The sequence below is a fragment of the Mytilus galloprovincialis genome, chromosome 4 (genome assembly GCF_965363235.1).
Source record: "Mytilus galloprovincialis chromosome 4, xbMytGall1.hap1.1, whole genome shotgun sequence".
In the NCBI taxonomy this organism is placed as follows: Eukaryota; Metazoa; Mollusca; class Bivalvia; order Mytilida; family Mytilidae; genus Mytilus; species Mytilus galloprovincialis.
This window is the reverse complement of record NC_134841.1, coordinates 1,100,550-1,125,447: the sequence shown is the minus strand read 5'-3', so window position 1 is coordinate 1,125,447 and position 24,898 is coordinate 1,100,550. Positions and strand designations below refer to the sequence as shown.

Here is a 24,898-nt window from a genome sequence, read left to right as displayed (position 1 = left end):
AAATCTTGACCTGATAAACATTTTTATCCCATGTCAGATTCCTAAAAATGCTTTGGTTTTTGAGTTATAAGCCAAAAACTGCATTTTACCCTATGTTCTATTTTTAGCCGTGGCGGTCATCTTGGTTGAATGGCCAGGTCATCGGACACATTTTTCAAACTAGATACCCCAAAGATGATTGTGGCCTAGTAGTTTCAGTGGAGATTTTTGTAAAAGATTACTTAGATTTATGAAAAATGGTTAAAAATGGACTATAAAGGGCAATAACTCCTAAAGGGGTCAACTGACCATTTCGGTCATGTTGACTTATTTGTAAGTCTAACTTTGCTGAACATTATTGATGTTTACAGTTTCTCTATCTATAATAATATTCAAGATAATAACCAAAAACAGCAAAATTTCCTCAAAATTACCAATTCAGGGGCAGCAACCCAACAACAGGTTGACCGATTCAACTGAAAATTTCAGGGCAGATAGATCTTGACCTGATAAACATTTTTATCCCATGTCAGATTCCTAAAAATGCTTTGGTTTTTGAGTTATAAGCCAAAAACTGCATTTTACCCTATGTTCTATTTTTAGCCGTGGCGGCCATCTTGGTTGGTTGACCAGGTCACGCCACACATTTTTAAACTAGATACCCCAAAGATGATTGTGGCCAAGTTTGGATTAATTTGGCCCAGTAGTTTCAGAGGAGAAGAGTTTTGTAAAAGATTACTTTAATTTACGAAAAATGGTTAAAAATTGACTATAAAGGGCAATAACTCCTAAACCTGTCAACTGACCATTTTGGTCATGTTGACTTATTTGTAGATCTTACTTTGCTGAACACTATTGCTGTTTACAGTTTATCTCTATCTATAATAATATTCAAGATAATAACCAAAAACAGCAAAATTTCCTCAAAATTACCAATTCAGGGGCAGCAACCCAACAACCGATTGACTGATTCATCTGAAAATTTCAGGGCAGATAGATCTTGACCTGATAAACATTTTTACCTATGTCAGATTTGCTCTAAATGCTTTGGTTTTTGAGTTATAAGCCAAAAACTGCATTTTACCCCTATGTTCTATTTTTAGCCGTGGTGGCCATCTTGGTTGGTTGACCGGGTCATGCCACACATTTTTTAAACTAGATAAAATACATTTTAACTTAATTGCTTCCTATGTCTACATTCTGTAATTTTAAGCATTTATAGCTATTTTACTTAGGTTTTAATCAAAGTGATTGAGAGCACTGGATGGTAAAGATTGCTTTCATTTTGCAATTTTGTGAATTTAAGATATTTAGCTAGGCAAGTAACAGATTCTAGTTTGAGTTATCTTCCTTTGTTCAGAATTTTTCATATGTATTTTTATGTGTTTTTATTACAAATTCATACACCATGCATTACAACATTTACTTGACAAGAATGATTATTCTTATGCATATCATTTTGTAGTTTAAATATATAAGTATAAAATCAATAATATGTCTGACATTGGATATTATAGTACCTACAGATTGCTCATTTCACTGCAGTATCAAAGGAGTTGACATAACCTTAGAACCTAAAGCAAGTTACTACCATAAGGGTTTGAATTTCATGCAATCTTTACCCAAAGTGAAAACCTTTATTTGCATAGTAGATGGCACTGGTTTCAGCAAGTTTGGTTGTAAAAGAAGCAGGTAGTTCTGGTCTGAGCAATTGTCTAAACATGTTCTCCCACTTATTTCTTATATTTTTTTATCATTCAAAAGAATCTTTTTAATAGGGTTTCAACAGTGACTACTTCCTTTCATTACTTTCATTATTTAACATGTTTAACATGTTTGATTCGAAAATTATTAAGAGATTTTCATTTTCGACAAGGTTGATAGTTAACATGGTTAAGCTATGAAACTAAAAGTTCCAAGTGGTAAAGTTGGAACACCATCACAAGTTTGTTAACTGTTATGGAACATCTGTTTCATAGTTAATGATGGATATGTTTCAATTGTTGTACCAACAATCCTGTATTCTTTTCTCTTGATGTGCCCTCCAAATTAGACTAATTACTAATTTGTTTTAAACTAGTTGGGTACAACATTTGGAACAGGATCTGCTTTAATACACTTCTGAGTACATGATTTCACCCTGTTTTATATACTGTAAAAGCAGAAATTTTCGTGGAGGATTTAATTTTCGTTTATTTCGTGGAAAGAATGTAGCCACAAAATAAAAACCTCTATAATAATTTAACCTACTTACAGTATTTCTTCCATTTACTGGAGACCAGGAAATTAAATCCCCATGAAATCTTATGTAGAGACAAAACCACCAAAAATGAGTGTTTCTACAGTATATGTGATGAGTGTTTCTACAGTATATGTGATGAGTGTTTCTACAGTATATGTGATGAGTGTTTCTACAGTATATGTGATTAGTGTTGCTACAGTATATGTGATGAGTGTTTCTACAGTATATGTGATTAGTGTTGCTACAGTATATGTGATGAGTGTTGTTTCTACAGTATATGTGATGAGTGTTTCTACAGTATATGTGATGAGTGTTTCTACAGTATATGTGATGAGTGTTTCTACAGTATATGTGATTAGTGTTTCTACAGTATATGTGATTAGTGTTGCTCAGTCTTTAATTTTCTGTGTTTTTGTATACTGCTGGGTGTCTTTTGGTCCTTTTCATTTTTTGTCATGGCGTTGTCAGTTTATTTTTGACTTATGAGTTTAAATGTCTAATTGGTATCGTTCGGCCCTCTTTTAAAGGTATGCATAGGAACTAATATGTTCAAAATATGTACTATTTTCTTGTATGTTCTTCCCTACTGGGCCTGAAATAGTGGATCTATAACTAAAAATCTGGTTGTGATGAAAAATTATAAGAGGTAACTCATGTAACAAGATATTGAGCCACTGTCATGACAAACCTAGGGTCTAATATGAGTTAAGAACAACATTTACCTTCTCTTTATTTAAGGACAGTAGTAATGTTAGTAACAATCTGCTGAATTTAATTCTGGCATACAGGGCCATGTTGAGTTCATGTTCTTGTTCTATGTCTGGCTGTCTGTCTTCACCAGGTTTACTTCTGGTTGTCTGTAATAACAAAATTATCTAGTTAAAGTTATCATTTATTTTGTATACTTTCACTCACTGGAATGTAAATAAAGACATTCAATATGTGGAAAGATCAAACTTCTGATTGAGAAATCTGCTTTTGATCTAGAAACTAAGCTATATGCATGGAAACAACTACATTTACACACAAAATTCCAAGTTCTTCAATCGGCAGGACTTTTAAATATATATGTATCTGCTATACCTGGAAAAATTTCAGGTGCTGGCTAATTTAACTACAATAATCAAATCAATTCAAAGCTAAGCTAAAACTGTTTCTGCCTTTCAAAGGAAAGCTAATTGATTTTTACAAAATTTATAAATAGTTTATAACATGTATCCATATACAGATAGGTCTGTAATGAAATCATAGCTCTCAATTATTAAGCAAACAGAACTTTATATACCAGGGTGAGGACAGATAACCAGAGTACCACACTACCAAAGAAGGGTCACTAGTTTTAACTTTATATACCAGGGTGAGGACAGATAACCAGAGTACCACACTACCAAAGAAGGGTCACTAGTTATAACTTTATATACCAGGGTGAAGACAGGTAACCAGAGTACCACACTACCAAAGAAGGGTCACTAGTTATAACTTTATATACCAGGGTGAGGACAGATAACCAGAGTACCACACTACCAAAGAAGGGTCACTAGTTATAATTTTATATACCAGGGTGAGGACAGATAACCAGAGTACCACACTACCAATGAAGGGTCACTAGTTATAACTTTATATACCAGGGTGAAGACAGGTAACCAGAGTACCACACTACCAAAGAAGGGTCACTAGTTATAACTTTATATACCAGGGTGAGGACAGATAACCAGAGTACCACACTACCAAAGAAGGGTCACTAGTTACAACTTTATATACCAGGGTGAAGACAGGTAACCAGAGTACCACACTACCAAAGAAGGGTCACTAGTTATAACTTTATATACCAGGTTGAGGACAGATAACCAGAGTACCACACTACCAAAGAAGGGTCACTAGTTATAACTTTATATACCAGGGTGAGGACAGATAACCAGAGTACCACACTACCAAAGAAGGGTCACTAGTTATAACTTTATATACCAGGGTGAGGACAGATAACCAGAGTACCACACTACCAAAGAAGGGTCACTAGTTATAACTTTATATACCAGGGTGAGGACAGATAACCAGAGTACCACACTACCAAAAAAGGGTCACTAGTTATAACTTTATATACCAGGGTGAGGACAGATAACCAGAGTACCACACTACCAAAGAAGGGTCACTAGTTATAACTTTATATACCAGGGTGAGGACAGATAACCAGAGTACCACACTACCAAAGAAGGGTCACTAGTTATAACTTTATATACCAGGGTGAGGACAGATAACCAGAGTACCACACTACCAAAGAAGGGTCACTAGTTACAACTTTATATACCAGGGTGAAGACAGGTAACCAGAGTACCACACTACCAAAGAAGGGTCACTAGTTATAACTTTATATACCAGGGTGAGGACAGATAACCAGAGTACCACACTACCAAAGAAAGGTCACTAGTTACAACTTTATATACCAGGGTGAAGACAGGTAACCAGAGTACCACACTACCAAAGAAGGGTCACTAGTTATAACTTTATATACCAGGGTGAGGACAGATAACCAGAGTACCACACTACCAAAGAAGGGTCACTAGTTATAACTTTATTTCATATACTTATACATTACTATAAAACACATTCGTATAGCAACACACTAAGGGTTACACAATTATAGTTTAACACTTAGGTCGGACCACTTGGTTTTCGTTACAGTTTATACCTTCAACTTGATTGGAGTTATAAATGAGGGTTTCAGACCACTTGGTTTTCGTTACAGTTTATACCTTCAACTTGATTAGAGTTATAAATGAGGGTTTCAGACCACTTGGTTTTTGTTACAGTTTATACCTTCAACTTGATTAGAGTTATAAATGAGGGTTTCCGACCACTTGGTTTTCGTTACAGTTTATACCTTTAACTTGATTGGAGTTATAAATGAGGGTTTCCGACCACTTGGTTTTCGTTTCAGTTTATACCTTCAACTTGATTGGAGTTATAAATGAGGGTTTCAGACCACTTGGTTTTCGTTACAGTTTATACCTTTAACTTGATTGGAGTTATAAATGAGGGTTTCAGACCACTTGGTTTTCGTTACAGTTGATACCTTCAACTTGATTGGAGTTACAAATGAGGGTTTCAGACCACTTGGTTTTCGTTACAGTTTATACCTTCAACTTGATTAGAGTTATAAATGAGGGTTTCCGACCACTTGGTTTTCGTTACAGTTTATACCTTTAACTTGATTTGAGTTATAAATGAGGGTTTCAGACCACTTGGTTTTCATTACAGTTTATACCTTGATTGGAGTTATAAATGACGGTTTCAGACCACTTGGTTTTCGTTACAGTTTATACCTTGATTAGAGTTATAAATGAGGGTTTCAGACCACTTGGTTTTCGTAACAGTTTATACCTTCAACTTGATTAGAGTTATAAATGAGGGTTTCAGACCACTTGGTTTTCGTTACAGTTCCACTTGATTAGAGTTATAAATGAGGGTTTCAGACCACTTGGTTTTCGTTACAGTTTATACCTTGATTGAGTTATAAATGAGGGTTTCAGACCACTTGGTTTTCGTTACAGTTTATACCTTGATTGGAGTTATAAATGAGGGTTTCCGACCACTTGGTTTACGTTACAGTTTATACCTTGATTGGAGTTATAAATGAGGGTTTCAGACCACGGTTATAGTTCCACTTGATTGGAGTTATAAATGAGGGTTTCAGACCACTTGGTTTTCGTTACAGTTTATACCTTGATTGGAGTTATAAATGAGGGTTTTAGACCACTTGGTTTTCATTACAGTTTATACCTTGATAGGAGTTATAAATGAGGGTTTCAGACCACTTGGTTTTCGTTACAGTTTATACCTTGATTAGAGTTATAAATGAGGGTTTCAGACCACTTGGTTTTCGTTACAGTTTATACCTTCAACTTGATTAGAGTTATAAATGAGGGTTTCCGACCACTTGGTTTTCGTTACAGTTTATACCTTCAACTTGATTGGAGTTATAAATGAGGGTTTCAGACCACTTGGTTTTCGTTACAGTTCCACTTGATTGGAGTTATAAATGAGGGTTTCAGACCACTTGGTTTTCGTTACAGTTCCACTTGATTAGAGTTATAAATGAGGGTTTCAGACCACTTGGTTTTCGTTACAGTTTATACCTTGATTGAGTTATAAATGAGGGTTTCAGACCACTTGGTTTTCGTTACAGTTTATACCTTGATTGGAGTTATAAATGAGGGTTTCCGACCACTTGGTTTACGTTACAGTTTATACCTTGATTGGAGTTATAAATGAGGGTTTCAGACCACGGTTATAGTTCCACTTGATTGGAGTTATAAATGAGGGTTTCCGACCACTTGGTTTTCGTTACAGTTTATACCTTGATTGGAGTTATAAATGAGGGTTTTAGACCACTTGGTTTTCATTACAGTTTATACCTTGATTGGAGTTATAAATGACGGTTTCAGACCACTTGGTTTTCGTTACAGTTTATACCTTGATTAGAGTTATAAATGAGGGTTTCAGACCACTTGGTTTTCGTTACAGTTTATACCTTCAACTTGATTAGAGTTATAAATGAGGGTTTCCGACCACTTGGTTTTCGTTACAGTTTATACCTTCAACTTGATTGGAGTTATAAATGAGGGTTTCAGACCACTTGGTTTTCGTTACAGTTCCACTTGATTGGAGTTATAAATGAGGGTTTCAGACCACTTGGTTTTCGTTACAGTTCCACTTGATTAGAGTTATAAATGAGGGTTTCAGACCACTTGGTTTTCGTTACAGTTTATACCTTGATTGAGTTATAAATGAGGGTTTCAGACCACTTGGTTTTCGTTACAGTTTATACCTTGATTGGAGTTATAAATGAGGGTTTCCGACCACTTGGTTTACGTTACAGTTTATACCTTGATTGGAGTTATAAATGAGGGTTTCAGACCACGGTTATAGTTCCACTTGATTGGAGTTATAAATGAGGGTTTCAGACCACTTGGTTTTCGTTACAGTTTATACTCTTGATTGGAGTTATAAATGAGGGTTTTAGACCACTTGGTTTTGGTTACAGTTTATACCTTGATTGGAGTTAAAAATGAGGGTTTTAGACCACTTGGTTTTCGTTACAGTTCCACTTGATTGGAGTTATAAATGAGGGTTTCAGACTACTTGGTTTTCGTTACAGTTTATACCTTGATTGGAGTTATAAATGAGGGTTTCCGACCACTTGGTTTTCGTAACAGTTTATACCTTGATTAGAGTTATAAATGAGGGATTCATGGGTTTTTCCTAATATTTCAAGATGAATTTTTAAAATGTTTATTTAAGAAATAATTCATGGAAGCCATATTTTTGTTGGAAATTTAGACATGGCCTGGGCCGTTGTATTCGAATTCTATCCTAAGCGTTAGCAAGAAATAAAATCAACGAATATCACGGCCCAGACCATGTGTAAATTTACAACAAATCTATGGTTTCCATGAATTATTTCGATTCTAATAGGACAAATATGGTCATTAAAAATCTGAAGGATGGGTGGGAATGCTGTGTGTGTGGCTGTTCTTTTTTACTACCTGTTAGATAAAGCTAGAAATTCTAAAAAATCTGTAGCTTGCATAGATTATTTCGTGAATAACTGTAGTAAAAATCTTTTATTTCTGAAACCCAACATTTGCCATTTTTAATTTACATGTGTTTCTTGTACACTACTTCATATCCATATATGACATTTCCTAACTAAGGAGCCGCCATGTTGACTTGCCGAAATCAATAAATATGTAAATAATGCAATAGAATACAAAATAAAACAAAACCTACCTCATAAATCCATTTTAATAAAATATTGTACGAATTTCAATGGTTAACGTAATGGAAACCTTCAACTCTAGCATTTTCATTTGTATTATGTCATGTTTTATAATGACTTAAATGCGCCATAAGCATTAATAGACTTTTCACAGAATTTTATCTTATTTTAAATATGTTGACTTCTCCGAGCTCTTGTGCATTAATTCTTTTTGTTATGTATCTGAATAAGAATAAGAGTTCTTTTGTCTTTTTTTAATTGCAATTTTTAAAACAATAAAATTGACAAAGAGTTTACAAATAGGTTTCAATACATGTGGATTTACATCCATTTTTATATATATCTCTGAGTCTGGGCTAAGTATAGATAGATCTAGAATTTTATCACAGAGTTGTTTACAAAGCGCATCATATTAGAATTTATATTTTAGTTCATGTAACAAAATGCCATATAACAAAAACACTTTATAATGATTTTTCTGCAATAAAAAAGGGGAAAAAAACTGATGAAAAAGGATATGCCACAAATGTAAACTTTATATTTCCTTAACAATTACAAGTGTTTAAAATATTCAGCTGATTTATACAGAGTTATCTCCCTGTAGTGTTATGAACCACCTTTAGAAGGAGTTTTACAGAGTTATCTCCCTGTAGTGTTATGAACCACCTTTAGAAGGAGTTTTACAGAGTTATCTCCCTGTAGTGTTATGAACCACCTTTAGAAGGAGTTTTACAGAGTTATCTCCCTGTAGTGTTATGAACCACCTTTGAGTTATCTCCCTGTAGTGTTATGAACCACCTTTAGAAGGAGTTTTACAGAGTTATCTCCCTGTAGTGTTATAAACCACCTTTAGAAGGAGTTTTACAGAGTTATTTCCCTGTAGTGTTATGAACCACCTTTAGAAGGAGTTTTACAGAGTTATCTCCCTGTAGTGTTATGAACCACCTTTAGAAGGAGTTTTACAGAGTTATCTCCTGTAGTGTTATGAAGCACCTTTAGAAGGAGTTTTACAGAGTTATCTCCCTGTAGTGTTATGAACCACCTTTAGAAGGAGTTTTACAGAGTTATCTCCCTGTAGTGTTATGAACCACCTTTAGAAGGAGTTTTACAGAGTTATCTCCCTGTAGTGTTATGAACCACCTTTAGAAGGAGTTTCAATCATTTATTACAACCAGCAACTTTTACCTTGAGTATTCTATTGATATCATCTTCTACTTCTTTCATCATTCCTGTTGCTCTCACATCAGTTATATCAGCTGCCATTTTAAACCCATAAGTCATTGTCTGAAAATCTTCCTTAAAAATGATTACAAAGGGAAGTAATTATACAAAAATATCCAAGTTACAGAAACCTGTATAAAGAATCAGTTAATCATGCATGTTATTTTTGTTTGTTTTCATGCCTCTGTCTTTTTACAGCTTACTACCAGTATATGTTATGTTTTTACAGCTTACTACCAGTATATGTTATGTTTTTACTGCTTACTACCCGTATATGTTATGTTTTTACTGCTTACTACCCGTATATGTTATGTTTTACAGCTTACTACCAGTATATGTTATGTTTTTACTGCTTACTACCCGTATATGTTATGTTTTTACTGCTTACTACCCGTATATGTTATGTTTTTACAGCTTACTACCCGTATATGTTATGTTTTTACTGCTTACTACCCGTATATGTTATGTTTTTACAGCTTACTACCCGTATATGTTATGTTTTTACAGCTTACTACCCGTATATGTTATGTTTTTTACTGCTTACTACCCGTATATGTTATGTTTTTACTGCTTACTACCCGTATATGTTATGTTTTTACTGCTTACTACCCGTATATGTTATGTTTTTACTGCTTACTACCCGTATATGTTATGTTTTTACAGCTTACTACCCGTATATGTTATGTTTTTACAGCTTACTACCCGTATATGTTATGTTTTTACAGCTTACTACCCGTATATGTTATGTTTTTACAGCTTACTACCCGTATATGTTATGTTTTTACAGCTTACTACCCGTATATGTTATGTTTTTACTGCTTACTACCCGTATATGTTATGTTTTTACTGCTTACTACCAGTATATGTTATGTTTTTACAGCTTACTACCAGTATATGTCATGTTTTTACAGCTTACTACCCGTATATGTCATGTTTTTACAGCTTACTACCCGTATATGTTATGATTTTTACAGCTTACTACCCGTATATGTTATGTTTTTACTGCTTACTATCCGTATACGTTATGTTTTTACAGCTTACTACCCGTATATGTTATGTTTTTACTGCTTACTACCAGTATATGTTATGTTTTTACAGCTTACTACCAGTACATGTTATGGGTTTTAATTGTTCTTCAAAGGTGCAGACTGATCTGTGATTGTTTTATGCACATGTACCATTTAAATTTATAAATCAACTAGAAGAGTTAGAATGATTTAATAAAAGGTTAAAGACATAGCTGTTTCTGTACTAGTCTAGATTTAAGTTTTGCATACTGTCCTTAAGACATTCAGAGTTGAAGACCAATAGAACCGTCTCGTAGAATTTGCTGGTAGAGTATCCCAAAAAAGTTAAAAGTTCCCATAACTCCCATGAAAATAGTCATATCAAATTGATCATAAAAATAGGGTGGCAAACAATCCTTCCAAGTGTCAAATGGTCTTAGAGAAGTTGCATTAACAAGGCGTCTTTATTGTACGAAAGTTAAAAATCAAGAGTGGTCAAAAACTGATAACTCCAAGGAAAATGGTCAGATCAGTTGGACAAACAAGATACCATCCTAAAAAGCAATAGATAAAGATAATTTCGAAACAAATTTTTCACTTTAAGTTCATAAATATCCCATCCCATAAATCCATAGATTTTACCCATCGGAATTGAAAAAGCAAGAAATGTTGTAATTTGTTTAATTTTTGGATTTGAAATTTAGCAAGTTTAAAGTGACTTTAACATAATGAGAAGATAAGTTATAAATGGAATCAATATTACCTCTTCAAACACACTAGCTCTGTTGACACGATCTCTGATATGGTCTATAATCTTCAGCATGCCTATACTAAATGCCTTTAAACATCTGTCTTCAATGATGTAAGGGTCATGTAAATAAAGATTTGTAAACACAGTTTGAGCTAAAGAATGACCTTCTAACCAGGTTACCTGAAAAATTAAACAGCTTAAGTTCATACAAATAGTTTTTTATATAAAATATCATATTCTCATAAAACTTTGCAAAAGTCAAACTTTAGATAGTATACTGTAAACCTAACTTATTTTAGCAGATACTTTATTATTCCCTTCAAACCCATTTCCCAGCTATTTTTAAAATTTCTTGATTGTAAATTTTACTTCATGCAGATAAATAAGGAAAAAACCTAATTTTACATATTCGCCATGGTTTATATTCACGTTAATTTTCTACTAGCAAAAATAAATCACTCGACAATTTAGTTGGTTTACAGTAATTTTTGTATATTTCTGTTACAAATCTCAGTTTTACTTCAGACTTCTTCAATCATACAATAACAAAAATGTTGTCCCACTTTCTTTATATTAGTTTTACTATGGATGTTATAGTAAATCACCATCACCTCAGTGTTCAATGACTTTCTTTGTTTAATGCTTGATGTGTGATGTTTTAACTTTGTATGTAACCAGATGTTTTAACTTTGTATGTAACCAGATGTTTTAACTTTGTATGCAACCAGATGTTTTAACTTTGTATGCAACCAGATGTTTTAATTTTGTATGCAACCAGATGTTTTAACTTTGTATGTAACCAGATGTTTTAACTTTGTATGTAACCAGATGTTTTAACTTTGTATGTAACCAGATATTTTAACTTTGTATGTAACCAGATGTTTTAACTTTGTATGTAACCATACTCATAAATTGTTTACACAAATTTTAATTTGTTCTGTTATCTGTACATTATATATCAAATTAACTTACCAAGCATGCCATTGAAGCATCAATTATTCCTATCAGTTGTGGAATGGATAGCTCCTTTATCTTACATGTGTCAGCCTGAAATAATCACATACATAATAGTTTAACTGCTGCTAGTGGAAACTATCTGACTAATATTTGAGATTTCCAAGGCAGCTGATTTCCCCCTTTTTGTCACAGTATCATATGGAATCATTTATTTACTGATATCCAACTGTATCAAGAAACCTAATATTTAGCATGTACAATGTACATGAAGGTTCAGGAAAAACAGATTTATAATTTATGAAAGTATAGCAGTTACGCCTAGTCAGTCTGTTAATGACTAGACATTAATTCAGCCTTAGATTGCTTAGAAACCCTGTATTAAGAAGTGTCATATGCATTCTTTCAGCAGTTTAATTTCTGTAACAGCTTTTATTTGACTCCATAACTTGTTCCTGTCTTAAATATGCTGATTATATACTGATTATCTGCTGACTTTTGTTAAGCAACCAGCAATCACCCAATAAAAATCGTTCTGACAGTCTTGCTTAATATTATTTAACATACTCACACTGACAGCTTGTTCAAAGTTAAGAACTTTTCTTTGAATTTGATTACACATCATCCCAGCGTCCATCTTGGGGTCCATCATTTCTATGGCAGACATTGCCTCAAAAAGTCCAAACCTATAATAATTAAATGGTACGAAAATACTTTACATTGTCACTTCAATACAAGTCATGTATGCAACAGTATTGTTATTATTTTTCTTTGAATTTCATGTCTGTATAATGTAGAAACAGACTTCAATACATTCAACTTAACCTTAATTCATATTTAGCCAACCGCCGATGGTTACATGTTTGACTAGAGCGCAGGAGGTTCTGGGTTTAGCCGGTTTAAATCAGACTTTAAAATTGGTATTTTCTCAGCTCAGCGTGTACATTGTACAGTGTTGTAGGTCTAGTACAAAGCAGAATAAATATTTATATAACATATTGATTTTAAAAGCTCTTCTTTTCAAAGTTCTTGAAACCATATTTAGCGCCAATGTATTGTATTGATTGTCACATGTATTAATCTGTATTATCTCCCTTACTCCATGTGTCATGATTATACATGTATGATTGATGGGTTATTTCCCTTTACTGTTTACCGCCTCACGATCATTATTAAATGTGCCTTTCTAACGATCGCATGTGTTATGTTTTCTCTGCTTACTGGCGTGGCGGCAGCGGTTTAAGAAACCCACATCTCAAATAACTCAACAATTTGAACATTATTCCACTCTAGAAGTAAAAGGTGAGCAGGAAAATTTGTCATTTATTCTGACTAACACGACAACATTTTCTATTGTTGGACTTAACTGATCTTTACAAAATGGCAGGCACACGTGCTCCAAAACAATGGTCACTCTCAAAAGTTGAAACAATAACATCGTTTGAAGCATGGAGACAAAACTTACAATATACCTTGTCCCTTGATCAAAACTTCGCAGCGTTCCTTGTAGATGGATTTACATGGCTGAAGAAAACCAACGCCAATCCTTTACGTGGCATTGTTGACGATGGCGAGGCGGTTGCCGAAGCTAACCGACGAACAGCAGCCCAAAAGTGCACACATTTGGACCTTATGCTTGGGCAAATAGCAAATTACTGTCCGATTATTTCAAGAAACACTATAATTAAAAATTCGACATCCATTAATTCTATTTGGCAGTCAATTCGTCTACACTACGAATTTCAGTCTACTGGTGGACACTTTCTTGATTTTAATAGCATCTTTTTGGAACCAGATGAGCGTCCTGAGGACTTATTTCAGCGATTGGCTAGTTTTATTGAAGACAATATGCTTCGTGCCGGTGGCAATATTCATCACCACGGAGAAGTACCTGAAGCCGACGAAGAACTATCGCCTTCTTTGGAAAACCTGATTGTACTAACTTGGTTAAGACTTATTAATCGTGACTTGCCCAACCTAGTGAAGCAGCGATATGGAACTGAGTTACGATCAAAAACATTAGCTTCTTTGAAACCTGAAATTTCACAGGCACTTGATAGTTTACTTGACGAAATTCATTCAGCCACTGATGCCAAAGTTTTACGGGCGTCAATAAAAGACAAACATTTTGACAGAAGTGCAAAAAAGACAGGTAGTATAAGAACTGGTCGTCAAATAAAGTGTTGTATTTTATGTAAGCAAGCAGGTCGTCCGTCCCAACATTTTTTAAGTACTTGTAAATATTTACCTGATGAAGACAAACAATATATGTCCAGAGTAAGGCAATCTTATTGTACAGAAGTAGGTGATAGTGAGTCTGAGGACAATGTTGGTAATGAACAAGTCTCATTTTTAAATGATAATGTAGGTCCTAGTAAGCTTAGAGTTGTATCTGCTTTAAGACGGGTGAGCACTAAACAGTCCCCTTACTTTAAGGCATTTTATAAACATTTCCCACTTGAGCTAACACTAGATACGGGTGCTGAGGTGAGTATGATAAAAGCTTCTTCCGCGGATTACATCAGCGTAACAATCAAGAAAAGCAACCATTCCGCTTTACAAGCTGACGGTGTTACCCCGTTAAATATAGTTGGTGAATGTCATTTCACACTTTCGAGAGACGGAATCGAGTTACAGTTAGAGGCCCTAGTAGTGAACGACTTGGACGTTGATATACTCGCCGGTATTCCTTTCATGTCATCGAACGACATCGCGATTTTCCCTAGCAAACATAAAATCGTAATACGCGATAAGGTAACTGTTATGTATGGTAGCCCAAACGAGGAACTTAACTCTAGTAATACTCGCGTACGTAGAACACAGGCCTTTCTTATCCGGGCTCCATCAGCAAGTTCAGTAGTTTGGCCAGGATGTTACGGCGAATACGACATCCCATCGGAAATAGAATCGGATTGCATTCTCGCGGTCTAGCCTCACACTGACGCTTCTCGTACGAAAGATTGGCCCAGTCCCCAAATTGCTCAGTCGGTCGCAGGCAAAATACGCATCGTGAATAACACGTCGGTACCGCAGTTCATACAACGAAATGAACATTTCTGTCGAGTACGACTTACGACTACCATAGACAACGCACCAGAGGCACCGGACAATATCCGTGACATAAAAACAACAAACTACATAGACTCCACACATACTTCCCAATTTTTCAAACAAGTCTCTGTAGACCCAGATAATTTACTTAGTCCAGATCTCTAAACCCAGTTTAATGAACTTCTTCGAAAGTTCAGTGAAGTTTTTAGTCCTAACTTTGAAGGTTATAATGGGGAAATAGGTCATTTTGAAGCATCTGTTAATATGGGTCCTGTCCAGCCTCCCCAACGGAAAGGTAGAATGCCACAGTATTCAAAAAATAATTTGGTAGAACTCCAAAACAAATTTGACGAATTGGAATGTAAAGGAGTGTTCCGTAAACCCGAAGACGTCGGAATTTCAGTCGAGTATATTAACCCTTCATTTCTTGTCAAAAAAGCTTCCGGTGGTTTCCGACTTGTAATAGCATTTGCCGATGTTGGCAGATATAGTAAGCCGCAACCCTCTCTTATGCCTGACGTGGATTCCACACTCCGTACGATCGCACAGTGGAAATATATAATCAAGTCTGATCTTACGAGCGCATTTTACCAAATCCCCCTGGCAAAAGATTCGATGAAGTATTGCGGAGTCGCGACCCCTTACCGTGGAGTTCGCGTATATACACGTTGTGCGATGGGAATGCCTGGTTCCGAAACGGCTCTTGAAGAACTAATGTGTCGTATAGTGGGGGATTTCTTACAAAAAGGTTGCGTAGTTAAGTTGGCAGATGACTTATTTTGTGGCGGTAATACCCCGGAGGAGCTTTTATACAATTGGGAGTGCGTTCTTCAGTCGCTACAAAAATCAGGAATTTGCCTATCACCTAGCAAAACTGTTATTTGCCCAAAATCGATAACAATCCTAGGTTGGATTTGGTCACAGGGTTCGATTTCCGCTAGCACACACAGAGTAGCAACACTAGCCTCGTGTCCCGTACCAGACACTGTGCGGGGTCTTCGATCATTTATCGGTGCGTACAAGATGCTAAGCCGCGTCATTCCGAATTGTTCCAATTTAATTGCCCCATTAGAAGAGAAAATAAGTGGTATGAAATCAGCTGACAAAATTATTTGGTCCGACATGCTAAGAGAACATTTCGAGTTTGCCCAAAAGTCTCTGAGCTCCCGTAAAGCCATCACGCTACCTAAATGCAGTGATCAACTGTGGATAGTCACAGACGGTTCCGTCACTAAACGTGGTATCGGAGCGACCCTATACATAAATCGTGACGGTAAAGTGTCCTTAGCAGGATTTTTCAGTGCTAAGTTGCGTAAACATCAAGTGTTGTGGCTACCGTGTGAAATCGAAGCGCTTTCCATTGCCGCTAGTGTCAAACATTTCAGTCCCTTTATTATTCAGTCAAAACTGCAAGCGAATGTGTTGACAGATAGTAAACCATGCGTACAGGGATTTGAAAAACTATGTCGCGGTGAATTTTTGGTCAGTCCGCGTGTCACATCGTTTCTTTCTGTTGTAAGCCGATACCAGGTCAGCGTCAACCATTTATCCGGTCGTGCAAATATTCCATCCGACTTTGCAAGCAGAAACGCACCCGTTTGTACAGAGCCTAATTGTCAGGTTTGTTGCTTTATATCGCGTACCGAAGATTCTGTCGTTCGCGCCGTAAGCATTCAAGACGTTCTCAATGACGAATTTCGCTTACCTTTCACCACCAGGTCGGCCTGGATTAATATTCAATCAGAATGCCCTGATCTTAGACGCACTCACGCTCATTTAAAACAAGGCACCCGGCCCTCCAAAAAACTGACAAACATTAAAGACGTCAAACGTTACCTGAATGTTGCATCAATCGCCAAAGACGGTTTGTTAGTTGTTCGGCGTTGTGATCCTCTTGCTCCACCCAACGAATTGATCATTGTTCCACGTAACGTTCTTGACGGACTCGTCACCGCTCTACATATTAAGTTGGACCATCCGTCAAAACACCAATTAAACCTCGTCTTAAAGCGCCACTTTTACGCTTTAGACATGCCAAAGGCGGCCGAACAGGCTAGTGACTCCTGTCACACATGCGCGTCTTTAAAACGGTTCCCTAAGAGCCTCGTCGAGCAGTCTTCAGAAGACCCACCGGACTTGGTTGGCATATCTTACGTGGCCGACGTTCTTAAGCGCAACCGTCAACTCATACTGGTCGTCAGAGAAACTGTAACGTCATACACTAGTACATGCTTTATTAAAGACGAAAAACTAGGTAGCTTGCGAGATGGGCTCATACACTTATTGATACCGTTAAAGCCTTTAAACGGTCCAAGTGTTGTTGTTCGAGTTGACCCGGCCCCGGGTTTTCGCCCTTTATGTGACGATTCATACTTAAAGCAACTCAACATATCAATTGAAATTGGCCGTGTTAAAAATCGGAACAAAAATCCAGTTGCTGATAAAGCCATCGCTGAGCTCGAAGACGAGTTACTTCGTGAGGAACACGATCATTCTCCTCTATCTGAAAATACACTAGTTATAGCTACTACGAGACTTAATTCTAGGCTTCGCCAGCGTGGATTGTCCTCCCGCGAACTATGGACTCAAAGAAGTCAGTTTACTCATGAACAGTTGCCAATTTCTGACATGAACCTTATTCGCGCACAGCAGGAGGCTCGAAATAAAAATCACGGATTTAGCAAAAATTCTAAATGCAGTCAACCCGGTCGTCCGACCCCTAATATTAATATAGGGGATTTGGTTTACCTTTATACCGACAGATCAAAGACCCAATCGCGAGATCGGTACCTTGTTGTAGCCCGTGATGGCGAATGGTGTTTCATCAAAAAATTCTCAGGCAATCAACTCCGCGCCTCGTCCTACAAAGTAAAACTTTCGGAATGTTATAAAGTTTTAAACACTATAAGTGCCCAGCAAAATCCAAGATATTCTCAGAATGTGTATAATGAGGAGTCTGATTCAGATGGCCATGACGAAGATAGCCTTCCTGGGCCTAACCGTGACCTACCACCAGAACGCGCGGAGCCCCCGCCTATTCTTATTTGCGACAATATCGACGATGTTGAAAATCTGGACGAGCCGACTGCGCAACATGATAATAGTCTCGAACATGACTTGACACTTAGTAACTCGAGCACTGAACAAGATAATAAGCGTGTTCTCCGTAAGCGCTCCGAATTGAAAACGCCAGCGCGGTTTAAAGATTTCATTTCCTTTTAAACTTGATGCTCACTCGTCACCTTGGGTTAATTGTTTACTTAGAGAATCAGATACAACAAAATGTACGTCGTATTTCATTTACTGCTTATTTTATGTTTACTACAATGTATATGCACAGTATTTTTTGCTTAACTACTTATATAGTAATATGAATTTGATGAAGATATAGAGACTTTAAAGGAGATGGAAAAAAATGTCAGAATTATTTTGTTTCTTATTGATAGCTATGTGTTTAGTTTATGCATATTGACAACATTTATTTTTATTCATGTTCTTATAATAACAGAGATTATTAGTTGACAATTGTAAAGAGAGAGAGAGAGAGACTTTAAAGGAGAAAAGAAGTTGCGCCAATGTATTGTATTGATTGTCACATGTATTAATCTGTATTATCTCCCTTACCCCATGTGTCATGATTATACATGTATGATTGATGGGTTATTTCCCTTTACTGTTTACCGCCTCACGATCATTATTAAATGTGCCTTTCTAACGATCGCATGTGTTATGTTTTCTCTGCTTACTGGCGTAGCATGGTGGTCATGAGGATATTGATATATATACACTACGATCAAAATACCTTATACCTGAGGGCCTAAACAAGAATAACACAATCACACATTTTTAGATGGACATCAAGATCTAGACCACCAGTATTCAAAACTGGCTCCCTATCAAACTTTTTGGTTGTCAGTACATATACCAACAGGGCTGCCAGTTATTGAGAAGAAGTTTCAAGCTTATTTCAACTTTACATACATACATGTATGTTATCACAGTTTTTTTTATCTTTTAGCCCACAATAACAACATGTATGTTATTTTTCTCTAATAACTTATTTAAGTTAGACCCTTGACTGATAATATATAAATGTTACTTACGAGGCATCGTGTAACAATTCTCCTAATTCTAGTTCTCCTGCTGCTTCAATAAATTCTGAAGTGACATCTCTCCAATGGTAAACTGCTTTATTATCTGGATGTATTGTCATTTCTTGTTTATTTCTTAAAGTATAAAAGTTAATGTTTATACATGCAAATAAAACATGTGATATGTCATGTAAGTAAAAGGTCTGTTACCTTTTGTAGTGTAGCTATATATAGTAACAAAACATGTAGTGTTTTTTCCTGAAAATAAAAAAAAATATAACTTTACATTCTGGTCTCCTTCAATAAAAGTTGGAGGTCAGTAAACACAAGAATCAGGATTCAGTAATACAGTCAGCGTATATCTCTTAAGTAAGAGAAAGGTCATTGAGTCCTAATAAGGTAGTGAAGAAAATGATATCAAAATAATAAGAATAAATTAGGCTTGATAAGGCATTCTGTGGGGGCCAATTATCAGAAAATCTCTATACACAGAACTTCTGAAATGGGATTAGGTTTGTGCATTGTTGTGTGTAACAAGTGTAGACTAGTTTTGTCTCAAGTATTTATCTCTCAAAATTGACTATATATTGAAGCCAAAATAAATATGGTATAAACAGATCTAACAAAGTCTTAGTTGACTGGAGCAGCAGAAGCACCAGTTGGGCCGTAAACAAAAGCACATCTCCTTAACAATGTACTAAATGACATCTGGTTATGAGTATATTTATCCCAGAATGAGAATATGCATTCTTGTATGAAGTAGAACCTAACACGCTGTTACCTTTTAAGTTTACCTTTGGATATATACATCAATAAGTCTATTTATTATTTTTAATCAAAATGATGTGGTGCTGTAAGACTTAACGACCTGCACCCAAAGAACAGGTCAGGAATAACCACTAATTGGTGGATTATACCTCAAATGATGTATAATCCACCAATTGAGGCATATTGGTATAGACCAATTGACGTATAATGCAATTTTTTTTTGTTATACAATGCTAATGTGAGATAGGAGCATGATTTTGCAACTTGCAATCTATTTTCATGATTTTATGACCCTTTAAGGCTTAATGAGTCCTCCGAAAGTTTTAGTTTTATCAAAGCCTGTTGCATCTCTTGAGAATGTATGTGAACAACAATTCTTTTGTTGAAACATTTGTACTATTGACCATGATTGACTTTTGATAATGAAAGTTAAGTATTAACAAAGAGCTCCATTCACCTGTGGAGTTGTACTCATAATCACATGACTGCAGAAGTATTGATGTCCGTTGACAGGTGATTACAGGTAAATTTGCCAATCAAGAAGTGACAAGATAACAATAAAAGAAACTGCAAATATAATTATTGATTAAATGCAATACGTTATGCCACTATACTAAACTAGGAAATGTTGACAAGTTTTCATACCATATAATATGGTTTTAAGAAAACAATGCTCCTTTTTGGTGGAATAATTTGCTTTGAAAAACAAAGAATTATACACCAAATGGTCTATACCATTATATGTCAATTGATGGATTATACGTCAATTAAGGTATAATCCACCTGCAGAAGGAAGAAGAAAATACCTCATTAAAATAAAAAAGTCTTTATGTTCTCCTTCGCTTGCTCATCCGAACATAAAACTTTTCTGATTACTTCAAAGACAACCAAAGACTTATGTGAATTGAGAGATGCACCAAAGCAGTTTTAATAAACTTTTTTACAACAAAATAATTCATTCATAATCAATATATTAGTCCAAATTGTATTAAATTATTTCAAAGTCCAAATTATCGATACAATTCTGGAATCACACAATCTACAAATATAAATAATATGAATTAGAACAAGAAAAAAAATAAAAAAATAAACTTCCATACAAAAACATTGTAATAAATAATATCTAAATATAACTGTAGAACTCGCTTTGGTGTTTTCTCGATAATTAGAAAAAGGCGCCAAAATAATTATATAAAGGTCTAGAACCGAATTACTTCTTATTACGCAAAGAAAGTAAATACAATTATTTTATTAAATAAGAAATATTATTATGTTCTCCTTCGCTTGCTCATCCGAACATAAAACTTTTCTGATTACTTCAAAGACAACCAAAGACTTATGTGAATTGAGAGATGCACCAAAGCAGTTCGACAAAACAAAGGTAAAAGTATAAATGTGTAGTGTACGTGCTATTGACATTTCATAAATAACTATAAATTCAAACTTTTGGAAACTGACAATCTATTTTTAAGGTTTTCTTTTATGTAACCGTCTTTAGCCAAATCCGTCTTCCAACGACCATGTGATTTTAATAATCTTTCAGGGATGCGATTATGTGCAGCTTCTGAAACACCGCCACTTCTTAAACTGTGTAAACCAAATTGTTCTTTTTTACAACCTACTTCTGACAATGTGCTTAATAACAACTCTCGAGCTCGTGTGTATGACAATGGTTTGTTAGCTTTACACAAAATATGACTATTCCTGGACTTTAAAAAAGAAATAGCTCTAAAGATAAACTCGTCTGAAGAAAGGGAAATATTTCCTGCTTCCAAATATCTTTTTAACATTGCAACTGGACATAAATCAGAGTTAGTTTTTGCTATCACAACTACATTGCCTTGTCTGTAAACGTCGGTTTTGCTAGATACTATGGTGATTTCGACATGTGAATCATAAAATCGTAAATTCGAAGCTTTTAAATGAGAAAGCTCACTGTATCTTAAAAATCCCGCATAACTCAAAAGGACTAAACAGCAAATTCTTAAGTCTGCTAAATTAGTAGATAAACCAAACTTGTCTATAACTCTCTTTATTATATCGTGAGTGATAGGTTCTTTCTTGTTAACTGGTTTTGATAAAAGCCTGACTCCACCTTCTAGAACTATTGACAAAAAATCACTTGTAAACACATTACTATACAGGTTTAAATCATGTTCCCATTTTATTCCATAAAAAGCGCCATTTAAAACAGAAGATGAAACTTCGGATTGTATCAAAAAAGATAAATAAACTGCAACTGTTGTCACTGAAGCTGGCAGTGGACATAAATCGTAATTTGAACACCAAACGCTAAATCTTTTAAAAGCGTAAGAGTACTTTTTCACGGTGTTTTTGCTTTTGCTTGCTTCTGCTATAATAGGGAGTTTTCTAGCAAAGTCACGTAATGACGGGTTTTGAATTGATTGCAAATCTTTCCAATACGAAAATTGAAATCTCTGAAAAGATATTTAAAACATTTTCAACAAAACTTAAGAACCGGAATGATATAAATAAATATACGAAAAATTAATTAGCCAAAACTCAATTCAACAAAACGATTATCAAATCTAAACAACATTAAAAGAATTTAAAAAAAAAAAAAATAATTATTTTACAACAAAAACTAAAAAGAAAATCCCAATAACATTATAGCTATTAATGCGTCTTGCAAACTATACGTCGTCCATAACATAAAACCCTATCACAGGGAAAATACTTATAAATATAGACCCTTCTTAAGATGCAAGTAAATTGTTAATCTCAAAACGAGAAATCATGTCCCTTCACGGGCACAATGATAATTTAATACATTAGCCTCCTTTCAATGTCCCTTCACGGGAAAAACCCATAACAGGTTATATATGTATAAGATTTTTACTCCTTCACGGAAAATCCTTCTTTTCAATATCCCTTCACGGGAAGACCCATAACGGGTTAAATATATGATTGCAATTTTATTCCGTCACGGAAAATCCCATCACAGGGTGCAAAACTAACAATACCCATAACGGGTGTGTTTGCTGATCACTATTACGTCGGTTATATAACTGAAACATGTTAGGAAGTAAAATCCAAGTATAATACTATCACATTAAAAGACAGACGATCTGCGACGAAAATACTATTAGGATCTGATCCTTTTTGAAAAAATCCTCTGGGCTGATTGTATTCTATGAATTTTTTAACGAATGAATGAAACGAATTTTCTTTTAAAGACCATATGATTGGCCAAAAAACTGACGATGTCCATTTCGGCGTAACCAATACACCTTTACCTTGACACTTTGACAAATGTAATACTGACCTACTTATCAATCTAATTGGCGGAACAATCCAGCAATTATACAAAGACCAGTCGTATGCAAAAGCGTCTACGCCTCCCGTTCCGGGGCACCAGTGGGGTGAGAAAAACATAGGTACTTTGTTATTATTAAAATCTGCGAATACATCACAAGTAAAAGGGCCCCATAAATTGTTAAAATATTTAAAATGAATATCTGAAATCTGCCAATCGTCAAAATCAAAAATTTTAGAATAGAAATCGGCTAATTTGTTTTCTTCTCTTGGAACCCATTCAACTTCTATTGAAATGTTATTTTGCACACATAAATTAAATATTTCTATTGCTAAAACTTGTAATTCGGAATTCATGCTCCCAGCTGTAATAATCCTGACAACGTTTTGGTTGTCTGTATAAATTTTTACCAAGCGACTATGAAAATATTTCATTAAAGAATTTAAAGTTATCGAAACGGCTTTTAATTCTCTATAAGTAGAACTCTTTTGTTTTTCTTCATATGTCCACATTTTGTGGACGACTTTCTTAAATGTCTCAACTGTATAACCTGCCGCTGCAAAACTGCTGGCATCAGTGTAAACTATTTTATCAGGCAAAAAGTTATTCGAAAAAAGTGTTTTGGAGGGTAATAATTCGCAATTATTGTGCCAAAAATTAATTTCGGAAATTGCATTCGGCGTTAGCAAAATCTGTTCGTCCCAATACCGGCTAGTGGATATTAACATTAGCATATTTCTGCTCATTATCCTGCAAATGTTTCCTAAACTAGGCATAAATGCAATAATTTTACCAGTAATTTTGGCTAGTTGTCTGGCTGTAGGTGAAACAGAATGTAAAGAATTTATATCGTTTTTAAAGCGCTGGATTTTTTCCGAGGGTATCTCCAAAGTATGAGTGTTTAAATCCCATACAAATCCTAACCATATAAGATTCTTTGTGGGTTGCCAAATACTTTTATCTTTATTTACAAAGAAACCGGAAGATTTCAGATCTTGCTTCATCTTATTAGCCAAATCATTACAAGAATCGAAATCGTGTTCCATACCCCAACCGTCGTCCAAATACATGACTACTCTAGAACCTTGTGAACGCCAACGCTTTACCAGATGACGTAAAACTTTTGAAAAAACGTGAGCAGCTGTGGAGAGGCCAAAGGGTAATGCGGAAAAAACGAAATATTTTGTAACACCTTGTAATCTCCACGAAAAACCTAAATAAGTTCTGAGTTCCTCGTGTATACTTATATGATGATACCCGGATGTAAGATCAAATTTAATCATAAAACCGTCTTTAATTACATAATTCATAGCTTCGGAAACTCCTTCAAATTTAAATTTTCTTTTTTCAATGAATTGATTGACGTGGCGTAGGTCTAGGATTAACCTTTCTTTACCTTTTACGTTTACTGATACCGTTAATGGATTAACCACGTGAGGAATACCATGTTTACATTCTATTGCGGCTCCACAATCAAGCAACTTTTTAATCGCTGTCTCAACAAAACAAGCATGCTTAATAGCTGATATATTATTGGTTAGCTGGGCTGTAGATGGATTTTCAAAGAAAGGAATTAAATAACCGCTTGAAATAACATTTAAAACGAAATTATTTGCTTGTAAAGTATCTTTCCAAAATGCTAAATTATGATTAAGACTTCCAACTATAAAAGTACTAGATGAACTGCTTAAATTTTTGTATTCATAATCCCGTTCTACTAAATTAGGTATGTACTTAACTGTTTTAGAACTGCTTCCCAGACTGGAGTCTTGAGGCTTTCT

At 35.2% G+C, this 24,898-nt stretch overlaps 1 protein-coding gene across 5 annotated transcripts in view; it reads right to left on the bottom strand.

The window, feature by feature from the left end:
• Nucleotides 1-24,898, bottom strand: part of LOC143071084 (N-alpha-acetyltransferase 35, NatC auxiliary subunit-like) — an 88,135-nt gene that overhangs the window by 52,669 nt on the left and 10,568 nt on the right. For 4 of the 5 annotated variants that reach the window (XM_076245163.1, XM_076245162.1, XM_076245165.1 and 1 more), the window contains exons 2-7: nt 19,085-19,207; nt 12,502-12,616; nt 11,949-12,023; nt 10,989-11,156; nt 9,183-9,293; nt 2,944-3,078 (exon numbers count right to left, since the gene is read on the bottom strand). In XM_076245163.1, the coding sequence (XP_076101278.1) occupies nt 2,944-3,078; nt 9,183-9,293; nt 10,989-11,156; nt 11,949-12,023; nt 12,502-12,616; nt 19,085-19,207 (727 nt within the window). Of the gene's footprint in view, nt 1-2,943; nt 3,079-9,182; nt 9,294-10,988; nt 11,157-11,948; nt 12,024-12,501; nt 12,617-19,084; nt 19,208-20,297; nt 20,317-24,898 lie in introns of those variants that run through there. The other variant, XM_076245164.1, reaches the window with a different exon arrangement.